The sequence below is a fragment of the Phyllostomus hastatus genome, unplaced genomic scaffold, assembly GCF_019186645.2.
Source record: "Phyllostomus hastatus isolate PE091 unplaced genomic scaffold, TTU_PhHast_1.1 phas_scaffold_21, whole genome shotgun sequence".
Classification (NCBI taxonomy): domain Eukaryota; kingdom Metazoa; phylum Chordata; class Mammalia; order Chiroptera; family Phyllostomidae; genus Phyllostomus; species Phyllostomus hastatus.
In genome coordinates, this window is record NW_025334017.1 from 17,809,069 (window position 1) to 17,826,336 (window position 17,268).

At 38.0% G+C, this 17,268-nt stretch overlaps 2 protein-coding genes and 1 non-coding gene across 8 annotated transcripts in view; 1 reads left to right on the forward strand and 2 right to left on the reverse strand.

Annotated features, from left to right (window-relative positions):
* The window catches only part of RAD54B (RAD54 homolog B), a 77,695-nt gene extending 72,996 nt beyond the window's left edge, over nucleotides 1–4,699 (reverse strand). Inside the window, exon 1 of one of the 5 annotated variants that reach the window (XM_045860717.1) lies at nucleotides 4,609–4,699. The gene's annotated coding sequence lies outside the window, so the exon portion shown is untranslated. The other 4 variants (XM_045860714.1, XM_045860715.1, XM_045860713.1 and 1 more) reach the window with 4 other exon arrangements.
* Nucleotides 4,700–12,709: 8,010 nt separating this feature from the next.
* On the forward strand, nucleotides 12,710–12,811 carry LOC123833424. The gene has a single exon (XR_006788256.1). It is a non-coding gene; the product is annotated as a U6 spliceosomal RNA (small nuclear RNA).
* Nucleotides 12,812–13,985: 1,174 nt separating this feature from the next.
* The window catches only part of VIRMA (vir like m6A methyltransferase associated), a 59,964-nt gene continuing 56,681 nt past the window's right edge, over nucleotides 13,986–17,268 (reverse strand). For both annotated transcript variants that reach the window (XM_045861090.1, XM_045861089.1), the window contains 3 exons: nucleotides 16,531–16,862; nucleotides 14,948–15,091; nucleotides 13,986–14,333 (listed from right to left, as the gene is read on the reverse strand). In XM_045861090.1, coding sequence (XP_045717046.1) covers nucleotides 14,179–14,333; nucleotides 14,948–15,091; nucleotides 16,531–16,862 — 631 coding nt within the window. In that variant the 3' untranslated portion in view covers nucleotides 13,986–14,178. The remainder of the gene's footprint in view (nucleotides 14,334–14,947; nucleotides 15,092–16,530; nucleotides 16,863–17,268) is intronic.

Here is a 17,268-nt window from a genome sequence, read left to right on the forward strand (position 1 = left end):
AAGAGAATAAGCCAAAGCAGTTCAGGGTGGCAAGGCATCTGGAACCTGGACATAGTCAGGCACAGAAGAGCTCTTAGAGATCACGAGTGGGGAGGGGTCTGCAGGGTGACAGTGGCGTCTTCTTATGTCACCCATGAGAAATTGGTAGCTGGAAAAGCCCAGCCCCTTTAGACAGTGTGACTGTCACGAATTTACAGCTAGCCCAATGAAATGCAAATGGATGTGATGTGAGTTACTGTTGAACCAAGATGGCAGAGGAGTAAGTGGAAACCACACCAGCCCCCTCCTAGAATCAATCTGGAATTACAACTAAATTGCACAGAAATCATCCTGAATAACCAACTGAACACTAGCTGGAGAGAAGCCTTCTAACCACAGAGAGAGGGAAGAAGCCACTTAACCAAACACGACTGGTAGGGAGTGTAGAGGAGACATAAGAGGGCTGAGTTTCCACAGGTGGCAGCTGAAGTTCCACAGGGATATTTTAGCAGCCTGAGGTTTCCCATGAGAAGTGTGGGGTCTAAACTCCAAGCTGAGCTCCCCAGCCTACAGCACCAGAGCCTGGAAAGGAAGCCAGATAACATCCAGCTGTAAGAAGCAGCAGGGTTTCTGCCTGCCAAGGAGAGACTGCTAGAGATGCACAGAGCCTCTTAAAAAGCCAACACACAAAATTCATTTGCAGCCACTTACCCTAGGCTCCGACAAAGGGAGGGGAGAGTGGACTAGAGACAAGTGAGGAGAGTCTGGGGCAAGTGGCTCTGGGGAGAGAACTGAAGGAACAGCCACCAGGATCCCTGTGCTGAGTCATTCCCCATAATGCAAATGCAGTTTTTCTCAGGCAGTGCAACCCCCTTCAAGTGGCATCAGCCTGATGGGAAGCAATAGCCCTACCTGCAGGAATCACTCTGTCCCACCCTATGGAGCTTCAGCTGACTACTGAGTCCAGCTTGAGGCTATGTCAGTGATTAGCTTAACAACTAAGGCAGAGCTCTGGAAGCTCTAAGACTTTAGCTGACCCTCCCCTGGGCCTGGTGCTCATAAAAGCCAGCCTTGGTGCTCAGCCTGGTTCCATCTGTGCACGAACAGGCACAGCTGAGGGAGCCACATGCCTCGGATCACTGATGGCTACAAACAAGTTGCCCACGCCCAGTCACAAGCAGCACCTGACAAAGGCCTACAACAGAGTCCTTGCAGATCTACCTAAAACACAGAAACAAATACAAAGAAGCAACCAAAATGGAAAGACAGAGATCCCAAATGAGGGGGGAAAAAAAAAAAAACAAGAGAATTCTCCAGAAGAACTAGATAAAATGGAGGCAAGCAATTTACCAGATAAAAGTTTACAGTAACGATTATAAAGATACTCAGCAGCACCCTGGCTGGTGTGGCTCAGTAGATTGAGTGCAGGCCTGTGAACTAAAAGGTAATCAGTTTGATTCCGGGTCAGGGCGCATGCCTGGACTGCAGGCCAGGTCCCAGTTGGGGGCAAGGGAGAGACAATAGATTGATGTATCTCTCATGCATTGATGTGTCTCTCCCTCTCTTCCCCTCTCTCTAAAAATAAATAAATAAATCTTTTAAATAAATAAAAACAAAGGCATTCAACAGTACAAAAAAGACATAGAAACCATAAAAGGGACAAGTCAGAAATATAATTGCAATATCTGAAATAAATAATATACTGGAAGGAATAAACAGTAGGTTACATGAAGCAGAGGATAAATCAGTGATTTGGAAGACAAAGTAGAAAAAAAACAGCCAGGCAAAGCAACAAAAAGAAAAAAGAATTTTAAAAAATGAGGAGAGCTTAAGAACTATTTGGACAACAAGAAGTGTAATAACATCCACATCATGGAAATACCAGATGAAGGCAGTGAGCAAGGGATCAATAACATATTTGAAGAAATAATGATGGAAAACTTCCCTAATCTGGTGAAGGATAAGGACGCCCAAGTCCAGGAAGCTCAGAGTCCCAAACAAGTTGGACCCAAAGAGGCCTACACCCAGATACATCATAATTAAAATGTCAAGGCTTAAAGACAAGGAGAGAAAACAATTGCTTCTTGTGGCTTTTAGGAGAGAATCCTAAAAGCCACAAGAGAAAAGCAGGTAGTTACATACAAGGGAGTACCAGTTAGACTGCCATCTGATTTCTCCACAGAAACATATCAGGACAGAAGGGAGTGGTGTGAAATACTTAAGGTGATGATCAGGGCACATGCCTGGGTTGCAGGCCATGACTCCCAGCAACTGCACATTGATGTTTCTCTCTCTCTCTCTTTCTCCCTCCCTTCCCTCTCTAAAAATAAATAAATAAAATTAAAAAAAAAAAAACAGATTATCTTCAAGTAGATTAACTTAAAAAAAAAGAAATATTTAAGGTGATGAAAAGCAAGGACCTCTAACCAAGGCTACTTTACCCAGTAAGGCTATCATTTAAAATTAAGGGAGAAATAAAGAGCTTACCAGACAATAAAAATGTAAGGAGTTTGTTAACACCAAACCAGTACTGCAACAAATGTTAACAGGCTTGCTTTAAGAAGAAAAAAAAAAAAAGAAAGAAAAAAGAAACAGAGGAAAATAGACTAACAACAACATGGCAATAAATACATAACTATCAATAACCACATTAAATGTAAATGGCTTAAATGTTCCAACCAAAAGACATGGGTAGCTGAATGGATAAGAAAACAAGATTTTATATATATATATATATATTATATATATATATATAAAATATATATATATATATATATATATATAAAATATATATATATATAAAATATATATATAATATATATATATATAAAATATATATATATAATATATATATATATATATATATATATATATATATACTGTCTCCAAGAGACCCACCTCAAACCAAAAGTACACTCAGTCTAAATGTAAAAGGATGGAAAAAGGCATTTCATGCAAATGGAAAGGAATAAAAAGCTGGGGTAGCAGTGGTTATATCCCACAAAATAGACTTTAAAACCATAGTAAGAGACAAAGAAAGACAGTACATAGTAATACAAGGAACTATCTAACAAGAGGATATAAACCTAGTAAAACATTTACATACCCAACATAGGAGCATCTAAATATGTGAAGCAAATCTTGAACATAAAGGGAGACTGACAGAAATACAGTCATAGCAGGGGATTTTAACACCCCATTGACGTCAATGGATAGATCTTCCAGACAGAAAATCAAGGAGACAGCGGCCTTAAATGACACACTAGTTCAAATGGTTTTAATTTATATCTTCAGAGCATTTTACCCCAAAACAGCAGAATATACATACTTTTCAAGTACACATGTAATGTTTTCTAGGGTAAACCACATGTTAGGACACAAAACAAGTCTCAATAAACTTAAGAAGACTGAAATTATGTCAAGCATCTTCTCTGACCATGATGCTATGGAACTAGAAATCAATCACAAAAACACTGAAAAACACATAAAGACACGGAGTTAAATAATGTTATTAAACAATGAATGGGCCAACAACTAGATCAAGGAAGAAATCAAAAGATACCTGGAAACAAATAAAAACTAGGACACAACAATCCAAAATCTGTGCGACACTGGGAAAGCAATCCTAAGAGGGAAATTCAGAGCATTACAGGTCTATTTCAAAAAACAGGACAAGCTCAAACAAACAATCAAACTTTACACTTAAAGAAACTCGAAAATTAACAACAAAGCACAAAGTGAATAGAAGGAAGGCAATAATAAAGATCAAAGATAAATGAAATAGTCTTCTTAAAAAAATGATACAAAAAGATCAATGAATCCAAGAGGTGGTTCTTTGAAGATAAGATTGACAAACTTTTTGCCCATACTCATTAAGACAAAAAAGAGAGTACGCAAATAAATAAAATCAGAAATGAAAAAGGAGAAATAACAACTCTCACCAAAGAAATACAAAGGGTTGTAAGAAAATATTATGAACAACTATATGCCAACAAATGGACCACCTGGAAGACATGGATAGATTCCTAGAAATATACAATCTTCCAAATATAGATCAGGAAGAATCAGAGAATCTGAATAGACAGATTATACCTAGTGAAATTGAAGCAGTAATCAAAAAACTCCCAGCAAACAAAAGCTTTGGACCGGCTGGCTTCACAGGTAAATTTTACCAAACAGTCCGAGAAGACGCAATCTGGGAGCAACAATGTAAATAAAACCACCAAGAACCAACAACAGACCTCCTCTGCTCTTTCTGCACTTGGTGGCTTAAGCAGCTCCTTTCACTTTATCGCCCCCCCTCCAAAAAAAAACGGAGTACAAAAAATCTTCCGTTAATTAACACCTTACAGGAGAGTGTATTTAGACTAATGCCGGAAAAAAAAAAAAAACCCAAACGCCACAGGTGCAGGTCGGGGGGACGGCCTGTCCACCACAAGCGTATCCCCTACCGCTCACCCGGCGCCTTGCGCCACCAGCCACCGCAGGGCCAGCAGCTAGGATGTCCTTCACACTTACGATCCCGCTCCTGGACCCACAGGAGGCAATCACCTTCCCTCCTTCCTCCGAGGCCTCTGGCGCCTCTCGCAGCTTTGTCGGCCACGAACCTACACGATGCCGCAGTCTCACCTGGAAGTTCTCCTTCAGTTTGCAACGGATCCGAAAGAAGCCGCGCATGCAGCTGGAGGAACTGGAGCAGAGAGCACCTCCCTCATTGCCAGAGGTGCTCAAGGATCCCGCCTTGGTACAGCCAATCGCGGGAGAGCCCGTTGCGCGTGCGCACTACCTCCCACTACTGCAGCGTCTAGTACAGCCGGATTCCCATAGGACGACCTTACCGCGCATGTCTCTTTGCATTTCTCTTAGAGCGCTTGCAGGTTTCTTCAGGTTTTGGTTCGATTCAAAAAAGATATTTATTCGGTGCCAACGGTCCGAAGATGTAGATGCTGAGGCTACAGACCTCATTTTATCTTATTTTTATTTTTTACTTTATTTTAATTGTTGTTACAGACCTCATTTTAAAACATGACATCTGAAATCTAAGAGTATCTACACTGTTAAGTTCTTGCAGTTTGATTGTCTGCCTAGCAATATTTGCTTTGAAAAAAAAAGGTATAAAATGGATTTTACCATAAAGTTCTTAAATTATGTTGCGTTTTAGAAATAAAATGACTTCACCAACTTTGTTACAACTAATTATACTTTTAAAGTATCTGGTCCAAATAGGCAAACTGACTTTTTAAAAGTGGCTGACCACCTTTTAATACCTTCGATAAATAAGTCATGGGTCTTTTAAGTAAAAGTATCTCCAAACCTGACCACCATCCGCAGTATCTAGACAAAAATTCCAGTTTGAACAAAACACTTAAAAATATGACTAGAATAATTTTCAACTAGTCTGATTTTCAAAAGCCATTAAAACCCAAAAACATGTGATGAATTAGAGAGTATCAAATTTTACCACATTGTGGTAGAATAGCTATCATTTTTATACCAAATCATTACCATTTTTTAGATTTTATGTATTATAGAAAGAGGTAAAGGAGGAGAGAAAGAAAGGGAGAAAAACATGGATGTGCAAGAGAAACATCAATCGGTTTCCTCTCACACACTCCTTACAGGGGACCTTGCCCACAATGGAACAGAGAACTTTCAGTTTTCAGGAGGACACCCACCCACTGAGCCATATGAATCAGAGCATAAATTCTTATAATTTTTGAACATTATTTTGGCAAAATCCATGTTTTAAATAGAGATGTTATTTGTTATATAACAGCATATGTTTCTGTGTTCATGTTTTAAAACTTAGGGCTAATTTTCCACAATAAAGATTAGGACAAACAGTAAAATTATAACTGATAAAATTATTTAAAAATATCAAAAAGAAATACAATCCTAGTTAGATCATATCAAATAAAATGTTATTTTTAATAGTAAATTGCAAAGAGTTATATTTTATAGAAATTATTTATGAGGGGGAGAAATCAAACTCACTTTTTATTCTTTCTAAAAAACATCATCATGAAATATTTATAGTGCTTCACTTGATTTTTTAGAATATAAGGTAAAGATGGGCTAGAAAGATATCTGTCATTTTAGTCAGGAAAAATACACCTATTTCTTAATGCTAAAATAATTATTACATAAGTATGTAATTTGTAACTATCTGCATTTCAGTCACTAAGTCAGCCTGTGAGATCAGATATCTTCATGCATTCACAACTATTCAGAGCCAACTATGTGACAGAAGGAGAAGAGGAAGAGCAAGAAATTGAAAACTTACTTGAAAAAATAAGGAAGGAAAATTTCCCCCAAACTGGCAAAAAAAACTAGACGTGCAAGTCCAGGAAGCTCAGAGAGTCCCAAAGAAGTTGGATCCAAGGAGAAACACACCAAGACACATCATAATTATATTACCCAAGATTAAAGCTAAGGAGACAATCTTAAAAGCAGCAAGAGAAAAGGAGACAGTTACCTACAAAGGAGTTCCCATTAAGATTATTAGATGATTTCTCAAAGGAAACCTTGCAGACAAGAAGGAGCTGGAAAGAACTACCCAAAGTCATGAAAAACAAGGACCTACAACCTACATTACTCTATCCAGTAAAGCTATCATTTAGAATGGAAGGGCAGATAAAGTGCTTTTCAGACAAGGTAAAGTTAAAGGAGTCCATCATCGCCAAGCTCTTATTATATAAAATGTTCAAGGGACTTGTCTAAGAAAAAGAAGAAGATCAAAACTATGAACAGTAAAATTACAACTAACTCACAACTATCAACAGCTGAACCTAAAAATAAACAAACAAACAAATCCAATAAGCAAACAACCAGAACAGAAACAGAATCACAGAAATGAAGATCACATGGAGGGTTATCAGCAGGGAGAGAGTGGGGTGGGGAGAATGGGTGAAAAAGGTACAGGGAAGAAGCGTAATTGGTAGGTACAAAATAGGGAGAGGTTAAGAATAGTATAGGAAATGGAGAAGCCAAAGAACTTCTATGTATGACCAATCGACATGAACTAAAGGGGGAAAATGTTGGGGGGAGGGGTTTCAAGGTGGAGGGAGATAAAGGGGAGAAAAAATGGGACAACTGTAATAGCATAATCAATAAAATATATTTTTAAAATTTTTTAAAGATTTTTATTTTTAGAGAGAGGGGAAGGCGGGGAGAAACAAACACCAGTGTGTGGTTGCCTCTCATGTGGCCCCCACTGGGGACCTGGCCCGCAACACAGGCATGTGCCCTGACTGGGAATCAAACTGGCAACCCTTTGGTTCGCAGCCCGTGCTCAATCTACTTAGCTACACCAGCCAGGGCTAAAAAAAAATTTTTAACAAAATAAAATTGATTGAAGTTGCATAGCTAATAAGTGAAGAGCTAGTTCTCAAACCCAGGCTGTTTGGCTTTAGAAAACTTCTCTGTATCATCATGTTGTTGTTTTTTTGTTTGTGTTTTCTTTTCTTGTTCAGTTACAGTTGTCCCCATTTTTCCACTCATTGTTCTCCCCTGACTCGCCCAACCCCTGCTCCCATAGACAATCCCCACCCCATGTGTCCTTGTGCATGGGTCCTTTGTATATTCCTTGACTTTACCCTTCCCCTTCTTTCCTCCATTATCCCCATTCCACCTCCCCTCTGGTCACTGTCAGTTTGTTCTTTATTTCCACGTCTCTGGTTCTTTTTTGCTCATTTGTTTTGTTGATTAGGTCACGCTTAAAGGTGAGATCATATGGTATTTATCTTTCACCACCTGGCTTATTTCACTTAGCATAATGCTCTGGAGTTCCATCCATGCTGTTGTGAAAGGCAGTTCTTTCTTTCTGCTGCATAGTGTTCCGCTGTGTAAATGTACCACCGTTTTTTGATCCACTCATTTACTGATGGGCTCTTAGGCTGTTTCCAGTATTTGACTATTGTAAATAGTACTGCTATGAACATTGGGGTGCATAGGTTCTTTTAAATTGTTGTATCAAGATTCTTAGGGTATAATCCCAGCAGTGGAATCGCTGAATCAAAAGGCAGTTCCATTTTTAGTTTTTTGAGGAAATTCCATACTGCTTTCCACAGTGGATGCACCAGTCTGCATTCCCACTAACTGTGCACTAGGGTTCCCTTTTCTCCACAGTCTCGCCAGTACTTGTTTTTCATCACAAATTTACTTGTCACAGCCCCAAATAAAAATGTTTATAGTAATCCCATGCCAATTTCTAAAATAGGTATCTTCAGACTGGAGCCCTCTGGCTGCATTTTGCCTTGCACCCATGTTTTGTTTGGCTCATATAATGTTTTTAGTTTAATTTTAATAACTGCCGTATTGGAAAATTGATTTACATATCATTAATAATCCAGAATTTAGGGCTTCTCTTTAAAAGAGTCAGAAGCACACCTTGTAGGATGGCTATGATAAAAAAAAACAAATAGAAAACAAGTGTAGGTGAGAATGTGGAGAAATTAGACCCTTGTTGGCAGAAATGTAACAGTGTGTAGTCACTATGGAAAAGTGGATGCTTCTTTTAAAAAATGAAGAAGAATTACCATATGATCCAGTAATCATACTTCTGTGTATATACCCCCAAAGAACTAAAAGTAAGGTCCTGAACAGGTATTGGTACATCCATGTACATAGCAACATTATTCATAGTAGCCAAGAAGTGAAAGTAATTCATGTCCATCAACAAGTGAAATGAACAAAAAGGGGTATATACATGCAATGGGATATTATTCATCCCTATAAAGAAGGAAACATTGACATATGTTGTAAGGTTGATGAATCTTGAAGACCTTTTACTAAATGAAATAACCAATGGAAAAAAAGACATATGCCAGTTATATAAAAATACACAGAGAAAGTAGAATGGTGGCCACCAGGAGTTGGAGAAAGAGGGAAATGAGAGTTGTTTGATGGCTATAGAGTCAGACTTACAGGTTCTGCAGACTGATTGTACAACATGAATATTCTTAACTCTACTGACCTGTACCCTAAAAAATGGTTAAGATGGAACAATTTTTTATTGTAAGTTTTAAACAATTTTAATGTAAAATAGCATTTAAAACATTAAAAAAAGTCTTTTTTAAGGTTTTATTTATTTATTTTTAGACTAGGTGGGAGAAAGGGAGAAAGAGAGATAGAGAAACATCAGTGTTCAAGAGAAACAATGGGTTGTGTACAGACCCAGCCCGCAACCCAGGCATGTGCCTGTGAATCAAACTGGCAACTTTTTGGTTCACAGGCTGGTGCTCAGTCCAATGAGCCACACCAGCCAGGGCAAAGAATCTTTTTAAAGAAGTTAGAAGATCCATCAGCATTGGACCCAGCAGCCGTGCAAGGTACGCATGAGCTGAAGTTGACGAGTAGTTTCCTTTACCACTGCAGGCCCTCTCCAGGGCCACCAGAGATGTCATTCCCAGTTTTCTCCCTGGCATTGAAGCCAAACTATCAAATGCCAATTCTTATCCAGTTTCCACAGACTATTCTTCATCAGTTCTCCTCTCTCATTTCTGTTACTTTGCAGGCCACTGTTACAACTTGAATTTGCATCTCCTTCTCTAGCTGGTGAATTTATAGCACCCTCTTAAGATCTGGCACATTATGTCATAATCTATGAATTTAAAATAAATATCACATATATAATTTTTCCCTTCAACTAGTCCTTATACAAAAACTTTTAAAGATGTTGTTTATGGTCTGACAAACAATTGTAATGTGAAATCTCTTTTCATTTAGCTATTTTAAAAATACAATTACTTGGAGTAACATCAGCATCACAGAAGAGGACATTTGTAAACCAAGAAGGTTTCCTCTGCTCAGCATAATGGGTTACCTTAAATATCCACACGTTAATATAGCTGAAGGAGGGTGTATTGGCACACTAGGGGGAAGGGGCAGAAGAGGGGGGGTGGGGAGAAGGGAAGAACGGGATGGAGCCTGCAGCCCTGGTTTCCCAGACACCATGGCTAAGCCTGGAGGCCCAGCAAACACAGCAGTGGCAAAGGAGTAGAGGTGGCCCCCACATCATGGTAAGGGCAGGAAAAGGGAGGCACCTAAGACTCCAGCTCTCTCCCCCAACTCTGATGGTGATCATACCATCAAAGAGCCTGGTAGTAGCAGCAAAGGTGCATTTTCAGCTTCCCAGACACAGAACAGCAGCACCAGCAGCCGTGGGAAAACAGGTAGCCCTGCAGTGAACTCCCAAAACACATTCCCTTACCCCAACATGCCACATCATCCTGCCATGGTAGCGCTGCCCCAAGACCTAAGACCAGGGCACAGCAGGGACACCTACCACCCACAATGGGCACCAGCAATTCTAGGGACAACAGGCACCACATAAGTAAGAGGAAGAAGAAGAAGAAAAAGGCCCTATAGCACTATCTATTGAAAAAGAAGAAACCTGTTTACCAGCCTGCTGAATTGTTAAAATGAAAATGGTACCTAAATGAGAAAAGTGTTCACTATTTTCACTATTTCAAATTTGCTGGACGAAAAACACCACCTCACACACCATGAATAACTTCATGGTAACATGAAGTAACATGGTATTCTTGTTACCTTGTTATAACAAAGGCTGTCTGTAACAAGAGGCAAAGGACAGCCAAGCAATTGCACTTCTGGATATTTATCCAAAACACAGAAAATACTATTCACTGCAGCATTATTTACACTAGCCAAGATATGAAAACAACTAAGAGCCCATTAATAGATAAATGGACAAATAAGAAGTGGTGCACATACACATACAGTGGAACATGACAGCCAGAAAATCTTGCCACCTGTAATAGCATGGGTAGACCTTCTGTGTTGTACTGAGTGAAATAAGTCAGAAGACAAATGTCATATGATTTCCTTATATATGAAATCTAAAAATGAATACTATGAACAAGCACAACTGAAAAACTCAGATACACAAAAGATTTTGACAGTTGCCAGATGGGCAGTTTGGAGGGATGAGTAAAAAACGTGAAGGGATTACGAAGTATATTGGTGGTTTCAGAATAAACATGGGGATGTACAGTACAGTATAGGAAATATAGTCAATAATCTTGTAGTAACTATGTATAGCGTCAGATGGGCACTACTGGTTTGGCCAAAAAGCTCATTTTAACTTTTCTGTAAAATGGCTCTAGTAGCACTTAACTGTGTTTAACTTCATTCAAAACAATTTTGTTGGATTGTATTGTGACATCTGTCATATCAGTGTGCATTACAAAAAACATCAAAATTGGTGAATTTTTGTGTAGACACTGTAATATTAAAGATGGAAGAAAATACACATTTTCAGCATGTTATGCTTTATTTCAAGAAGGGTAAAAATTCAACTGAAACACACAAAAAAATGATCTGTGCAGTGTATGGAGAAGGTGCTGACTGATAGAGTATGTCAAAAGTGTTCCACAAAGTTTTGTGCTAGAGATTTCTCTCTGGACAATACTCCCAGTCAGGCAGACCAAAGTTGATGGTGATCAAATTGAGACATTGAGAACAGTCAATGTTCTACCATTCAGGAGATAGGTGGCATACTCAAAATGTCCAAATCAATGAAGTTATTAGTGAAAATGAAAAACGTGTCTTTTATGGAAAAAAATAAATGGAGCTTTTGGCCAACCCAAGATTTATTGGGGTGATCACTTGGTGGGCTATGTAATTGTCTAATCACTGGGTTATATACCTGAAACATATAATATTGCAGAACTATAATTTAAATATAAAAATTATTTTTTAAAAAATTAGAACCTAGGCCCTGGACAGTGCGGCTTAGTTGGTTGTGTGTCATCCTCTAGACAGAAAGGTCACCAGTTTGATTCCCAGTCAGGACCATGTGCCTGGTTTGCAGGTTCTGCCCCCAGTCACAATAACTGATCAGTTTCACTCCTCTTTCTCCCTCCTTTCCCCTCTCTTTAGAATAAAAGAAAAAAAATTTAAATAATAAGCTAGCCAACATACTTTTAAGTTTGTTTTTATTTTTTATTTTAGAGAGAAGGAATGGCAGGGAGAAAGAGGGAAAGAAAAATCAATGTGAGAAACATCGACTGGCTGCCTTCCACATGGTCCTGACTGGGAACAAACCGGTGACCTTTTGGTCTGTGGGATGATGCCCAACCAACTGGCTGAGGCACCCAACAAGGTTTTAAATTCTCTTATCACTTTTGAGTCACGCTCCTCAGCTTCCTGCATCTGTAAGATTAAGGTAATACCTCCTTTGCTGGACTGTTAAAATGACTGAGTAATATGTGCAGGGAAGAAATAGTCTACATGTTAAATTCCTTCCCTTATCATTTATCTAAGTTTCTTAATCAGGACATTTTTAATTTGCCTGGTATTAATTTGCTTTTACTGTAGTAATTTAGTACTTTGGCTGGTCTAAATTCCTGAGAATTATACTAACAGTCAAATAGCATAAACAACTTAGTATTTCTCAAAAAGATAATATCCAACTTAAAGCTAAAAAACAAATTGGGGACTAAATAGTAAAGGAAAACATATAATAAAGATTATATATTTAAAAACAAACAAAAAACAAATCAAGCCCTGGCTGGTGTGGCTCAGTGGATTGAGTGCCACAAATGTGAACCAAAAGGTAACTAGTTTGAGTCCCAGACAGGGCACATGACTGGGTTGTGGACCAGGTCCATAACTGGGGGTGTGTGAGAGGCAACCAATAGATGTCTCTCTCCCTTCTCTTCTAAAAAATAATAAAATCTTTTTTAAAAAGTCAAGAAACATACCTATACTGATCACTTCTGCAGCACATGTACTAAAACTGGGATGAAAGAGATTAGCATGGCCCCTGCACAAGGATGACATGCAAATTCGTGAAGCATTCTAGAAAACCAAAACATACCTATATATAGCCGTGTTCTTATTATTTAACAAATGTAATTACTTAATTATTTTTGTATGTGTTTGTGTCATCGTATTAGGGACAAACTAAAAAATCTAATATGAAAAATCTTTAGAGATCAGATTAGGTTTGAGAATTGAAAGAAGTTCAGGTTATCTTGGGTTTTTTGAGGCCATTAGTTATGGAAAGATTTCCTATACTTTTCACTTCAACACCAAAATCTTCAGAGCTGAGCTTTTGTTCACTCACAAATAGTTCAGCAAGACAGGATGATACAGGAATCAAATGAGACTCACACGCTCCTTTGTTGTTTAAGAGAATTCTGTATTTTGTCAGTGATACAGGCTCAGTGTGTTATCTCTTGGGAAAAATACGGCTATTTTCTGTTATAAACTTTATTTCTGTATATAAAGTCCAGATTTTATTAGCTATTTTGGTTTCCCAAAATAACTATTAGGATACTCCTCATTTTAGGCTTTAAATAACTGTGTGATAAAATAGCATATGTAGGTATAAAGCTGAAACACAAAGTACATACACATTTCCACATTGCTGACACACAGGAGAAAAGTGTTGTGTTTCTTTTGTGACAGCCTAGAAGGTTCCCAAAACTACATACCAGGGCAACCTAGTAAATTAACATAAGTGCTTCGGCTTATTTTTAAATTTTTAGGGGAATATATCTGTTGGACATTACACAAACTACTAGTTTGAGGTAGTTTACATTTCCAGTATTAGGTAGCACTATATTTCTTTCATGACTGTGTATCTTTGCAAAACTGGGTTTTCAGCAGTTGTGATAAAAAGTACTGTGCAAAAGCATACTGGAACAGGAAATGATAGTAGCAATGTCAATCCAAGCTGATTCCAAGGTTTGAGAAGCTGTGCAGTGTCCACAGTTACTAGTGATTATGATGTAAATTCTAAGTTGGTTGGACCAGACTGTTTAATAAATGGAAGTATGATGATGCATTTCTTTTGTCCTAGATGCCCTGAAAAAAAAAAAAATTACTGAAACACTAAAGGGCACCATGAGCTGAGGAAGTATTAAGAACATCTATGGTGTAGGCAAGATATACACTAAGACAAAAGTCATTACATCATTCATTTTCTACCTAAGAAATTTTCTAGTCTTATAAGAAGGAGAAAAAAATATATAAAAACATACATACAAAGTTTGGATTTTTATTGAAATTTTGTGTTAGGTATCAAACAAAATCTGCTTTCTTCAGATAAAAATATTCTCTCAGATGTCTCCAGATAACTGCTAAGTCTAAATTGGTCCTTCAATGTCTTATTTTACGTTTATTGTTGTCACAAAATGTTCATATACACTTAGGATGTCCCCAAAAGAATTTTTATCGTGTAAAGGACCGTACATGACGACCTCTACCACTGCCTCCACTAACAAACTTTCCTCTTGAGCCTCCACTGCCGCTATTTGCACTTGCCCAGGAAGGTCCAAGTCCCCCACGACCTCTTGAGGCACGGTCACGAGGACTTGGGCGGTAGCCTATAAAAGAAAAAAAAATACAGTATTTAGTTGCAACATCCTTTCCTTTCCCATTATATGAATACTCTTCTATAACACTGAGCTCAAACGAAGACAGAAGTTACTCTTTCCTCCTTTACAATCCATGTACAGGTCCTGTCAATGTGTTAAAGACTAGTGAATTGTCCTTTTTCAATAGCTAAGTTGTTTTATTTGAGAGAGTAACATCTCAAATAAAGCTGTTAAGAGTTACTATATGCTTACATACAGAAGATAATACTGTAATCAAGAACAAAATACACCCTAGGAAGATAACTCTTGTTATTAAAATACTCGGGTCAACAACATACCTTAAGGATGGTTACCTTAAGGATTTTATTACTGAAATATAAAAACAGAGCACATCAGCATGAAACTGCTTACATTATACACAAAACTTGGAATCTGAAATTTTTATTATTTCTATAGAAAATCTACATCGGGCACTAATTCAGATATAAAATTAAATTCACTTTAGAATTACACATCTACATTCTAAAATATTCTCTCCTAGAATAAGAGTACATGACACTCAACCATTTGAAAATAAGGATTCACCTTCCTCTCTCAGCAATATCAATTAGAAGAATGAGTACCTGTAGAACTAAGTGGTCGTAATGGTGGAAGAGGGCCTCTGTTAAAATTGCTCTGGCCTCCACGACTTTCATTGTAATTTCCTCGAGGAGTATTCTGAGCACTCCAACTGGAGCCTCTTGTTCCTTCACGACGACTGTAGTTTCCTAAAGCCAACACAATCAAAATCTTTTTTCACATCTTCAGTTAGATTAAGGAAGATCTGACAAGTTTTCCATAATCTTCAAAAGTAACGCAAGATAAACTGAAATTTTTGTAAATGAAATATACTGTACAGTGGCAGTATCATTCATGGTTAGGAGCAGAAGCTCTGGAGCAAGACTGTCAGGTTTCATATAGTGATTTTATCCTTCTTGCGTATGGGTCCTGGTCAGCTGACAGTCTTCTCTCCTATAAAGTGGGTGTACCAACAGAAGCTACCTCATGGAGTTGATGCGAGAATACTGTATGTCAAGTGCTTATAACAGTTCCTAGCATAGTTATGTGTTTACTATTAATGTAAACTCCTATTCTCTTTCACTCCCATCCTCCTCACTCAGCACCAGGAAAATACTACTGAAGTATAATTTCTATGAATAAACTCAGTTTCTAAAATTTTGAAACAATTTAAAACAGATGAAATATAACATTAGGAGTCAAGCAGATAAGAGAATCAAGGGTGAACATAAAGAACAAGCTTAAGGGAATGGTTGCTGAGTATAACTGGGAAAATAATGTCTGAATATTATTCAGAAAGGATAACAAAAGTTAACTTAAAAAAGATTTTTTTCTATTCAATTAAGTACTCTGCAAATAGTATCACTGGCCTAGAGGTAGCTTAATTGTAGTAACAGAAAAATACTTTATCTGAATCACTACCATCTAAATAACTTCTATTCAATATTCTAATATTCCAATATTCTTTTTTTTCCCTTTTAATTGCATTTATTGGGGATGACACTGGTTGACAAAATTATACCCAGCAACTTTCAACCTTTTTTCACCTCATGGCATAGATAAACTAATTACTAAAATTCCAGAACACACCAAAAAATATACTACTACATTTTTTCCAACAAAAAAATAAATATAATTTTGATTCATTCACACCATATGGCTACTGTTGTGTTGTCATCTTTTTATTTGACAGTCTAAGGGAAAAGAGGGCAGTGCCCCTGACTAAATAGTCAGGTAATGCATGTTTGTTATTTTTAAAGACTTTTAAAAATTTATTTTTAGAGACGGGGAGGGAAAAAGAGAGAAAGAAAACATCAATGTGTGGTTGCCGCTCGTGCACCCCCTACTGGTGGCGTGCATGTGTGCGTGGGTGCGTGGGTGTGCGTGCGTGTGCGTGTGTGCGTGTGGGTGTGTGTGTGTGTGCGCGTGCGTGCGTGTGTGTGTGTGTGTGTGTGTGTGTACCTGGCCCACAACCAAAGCATGTGCCCTAGACTGGGAATTGAAACAGTGACCCTTTGGTTCCCAGGCCAGTGCTCAATCCACTGAGCCACACCAGCCAAGGCAGGTATTGAATGCTTTAAAAATTCTTCTGGCACACTGGTTGAAAATTGCTGTTCTAACCTACTAGAAAACATACATAAGCAATTACCTTTTGAGGCTGGCGGTGTGAAAAATCTATTTTGACTGTGAAAAGCACCCCGTCCTCCTCGATTGCCTGAAAATCCACCACGAGAAGAAATCTTCTGCGATACTTTGAGGGGCCGTTTGGGCGGGGGTATTCCATCTTGAGGGACCACTTCTTTACTTTCAGCTGCAACAAAGTCATCCACATGCATAGATGGTGGTCTGCTTGTGTTCTGTTTTCTCTGACGAAAAATATCATGGGGCCGTATACCCTGTCCAAATCCTCCCCTGCCCCTTCCTCTTGGTGGTGGCACAACATGAGCTCGTTTGGCAGGTTCAATGTATTCAGATTTTCCACTATTAAAACAAAAATACTCCATGAAAAAGTTTTCTTTTTTTCGTATTTCCAATGAAAATGTGTATCAATCTTTGCAATACTGAGAACTACATTTCAATTATTTCTTATTCCAATTTTGGCAAATTTTACAGGTTTGTTCACAGGCAAACCTTGCTTTAATGTGCTTTACTGAACTTGACAGATATTACATTTTTTTTTACAAATTGAAAGATTGTACACCAGCAAAAAGATTAAGACTCACTGAAGGCTCAGATGGTAATTAGCATCATTTAGCAATCAAGTTATTTTGTAATTAACATATGTACATTGGTCTATAGACATGACATTGCATAGTTAATGGACTGTAGTATAGTATAAACATAACTTATATGAACAAAAAAACACAAAAATTTCATGTAAATCACT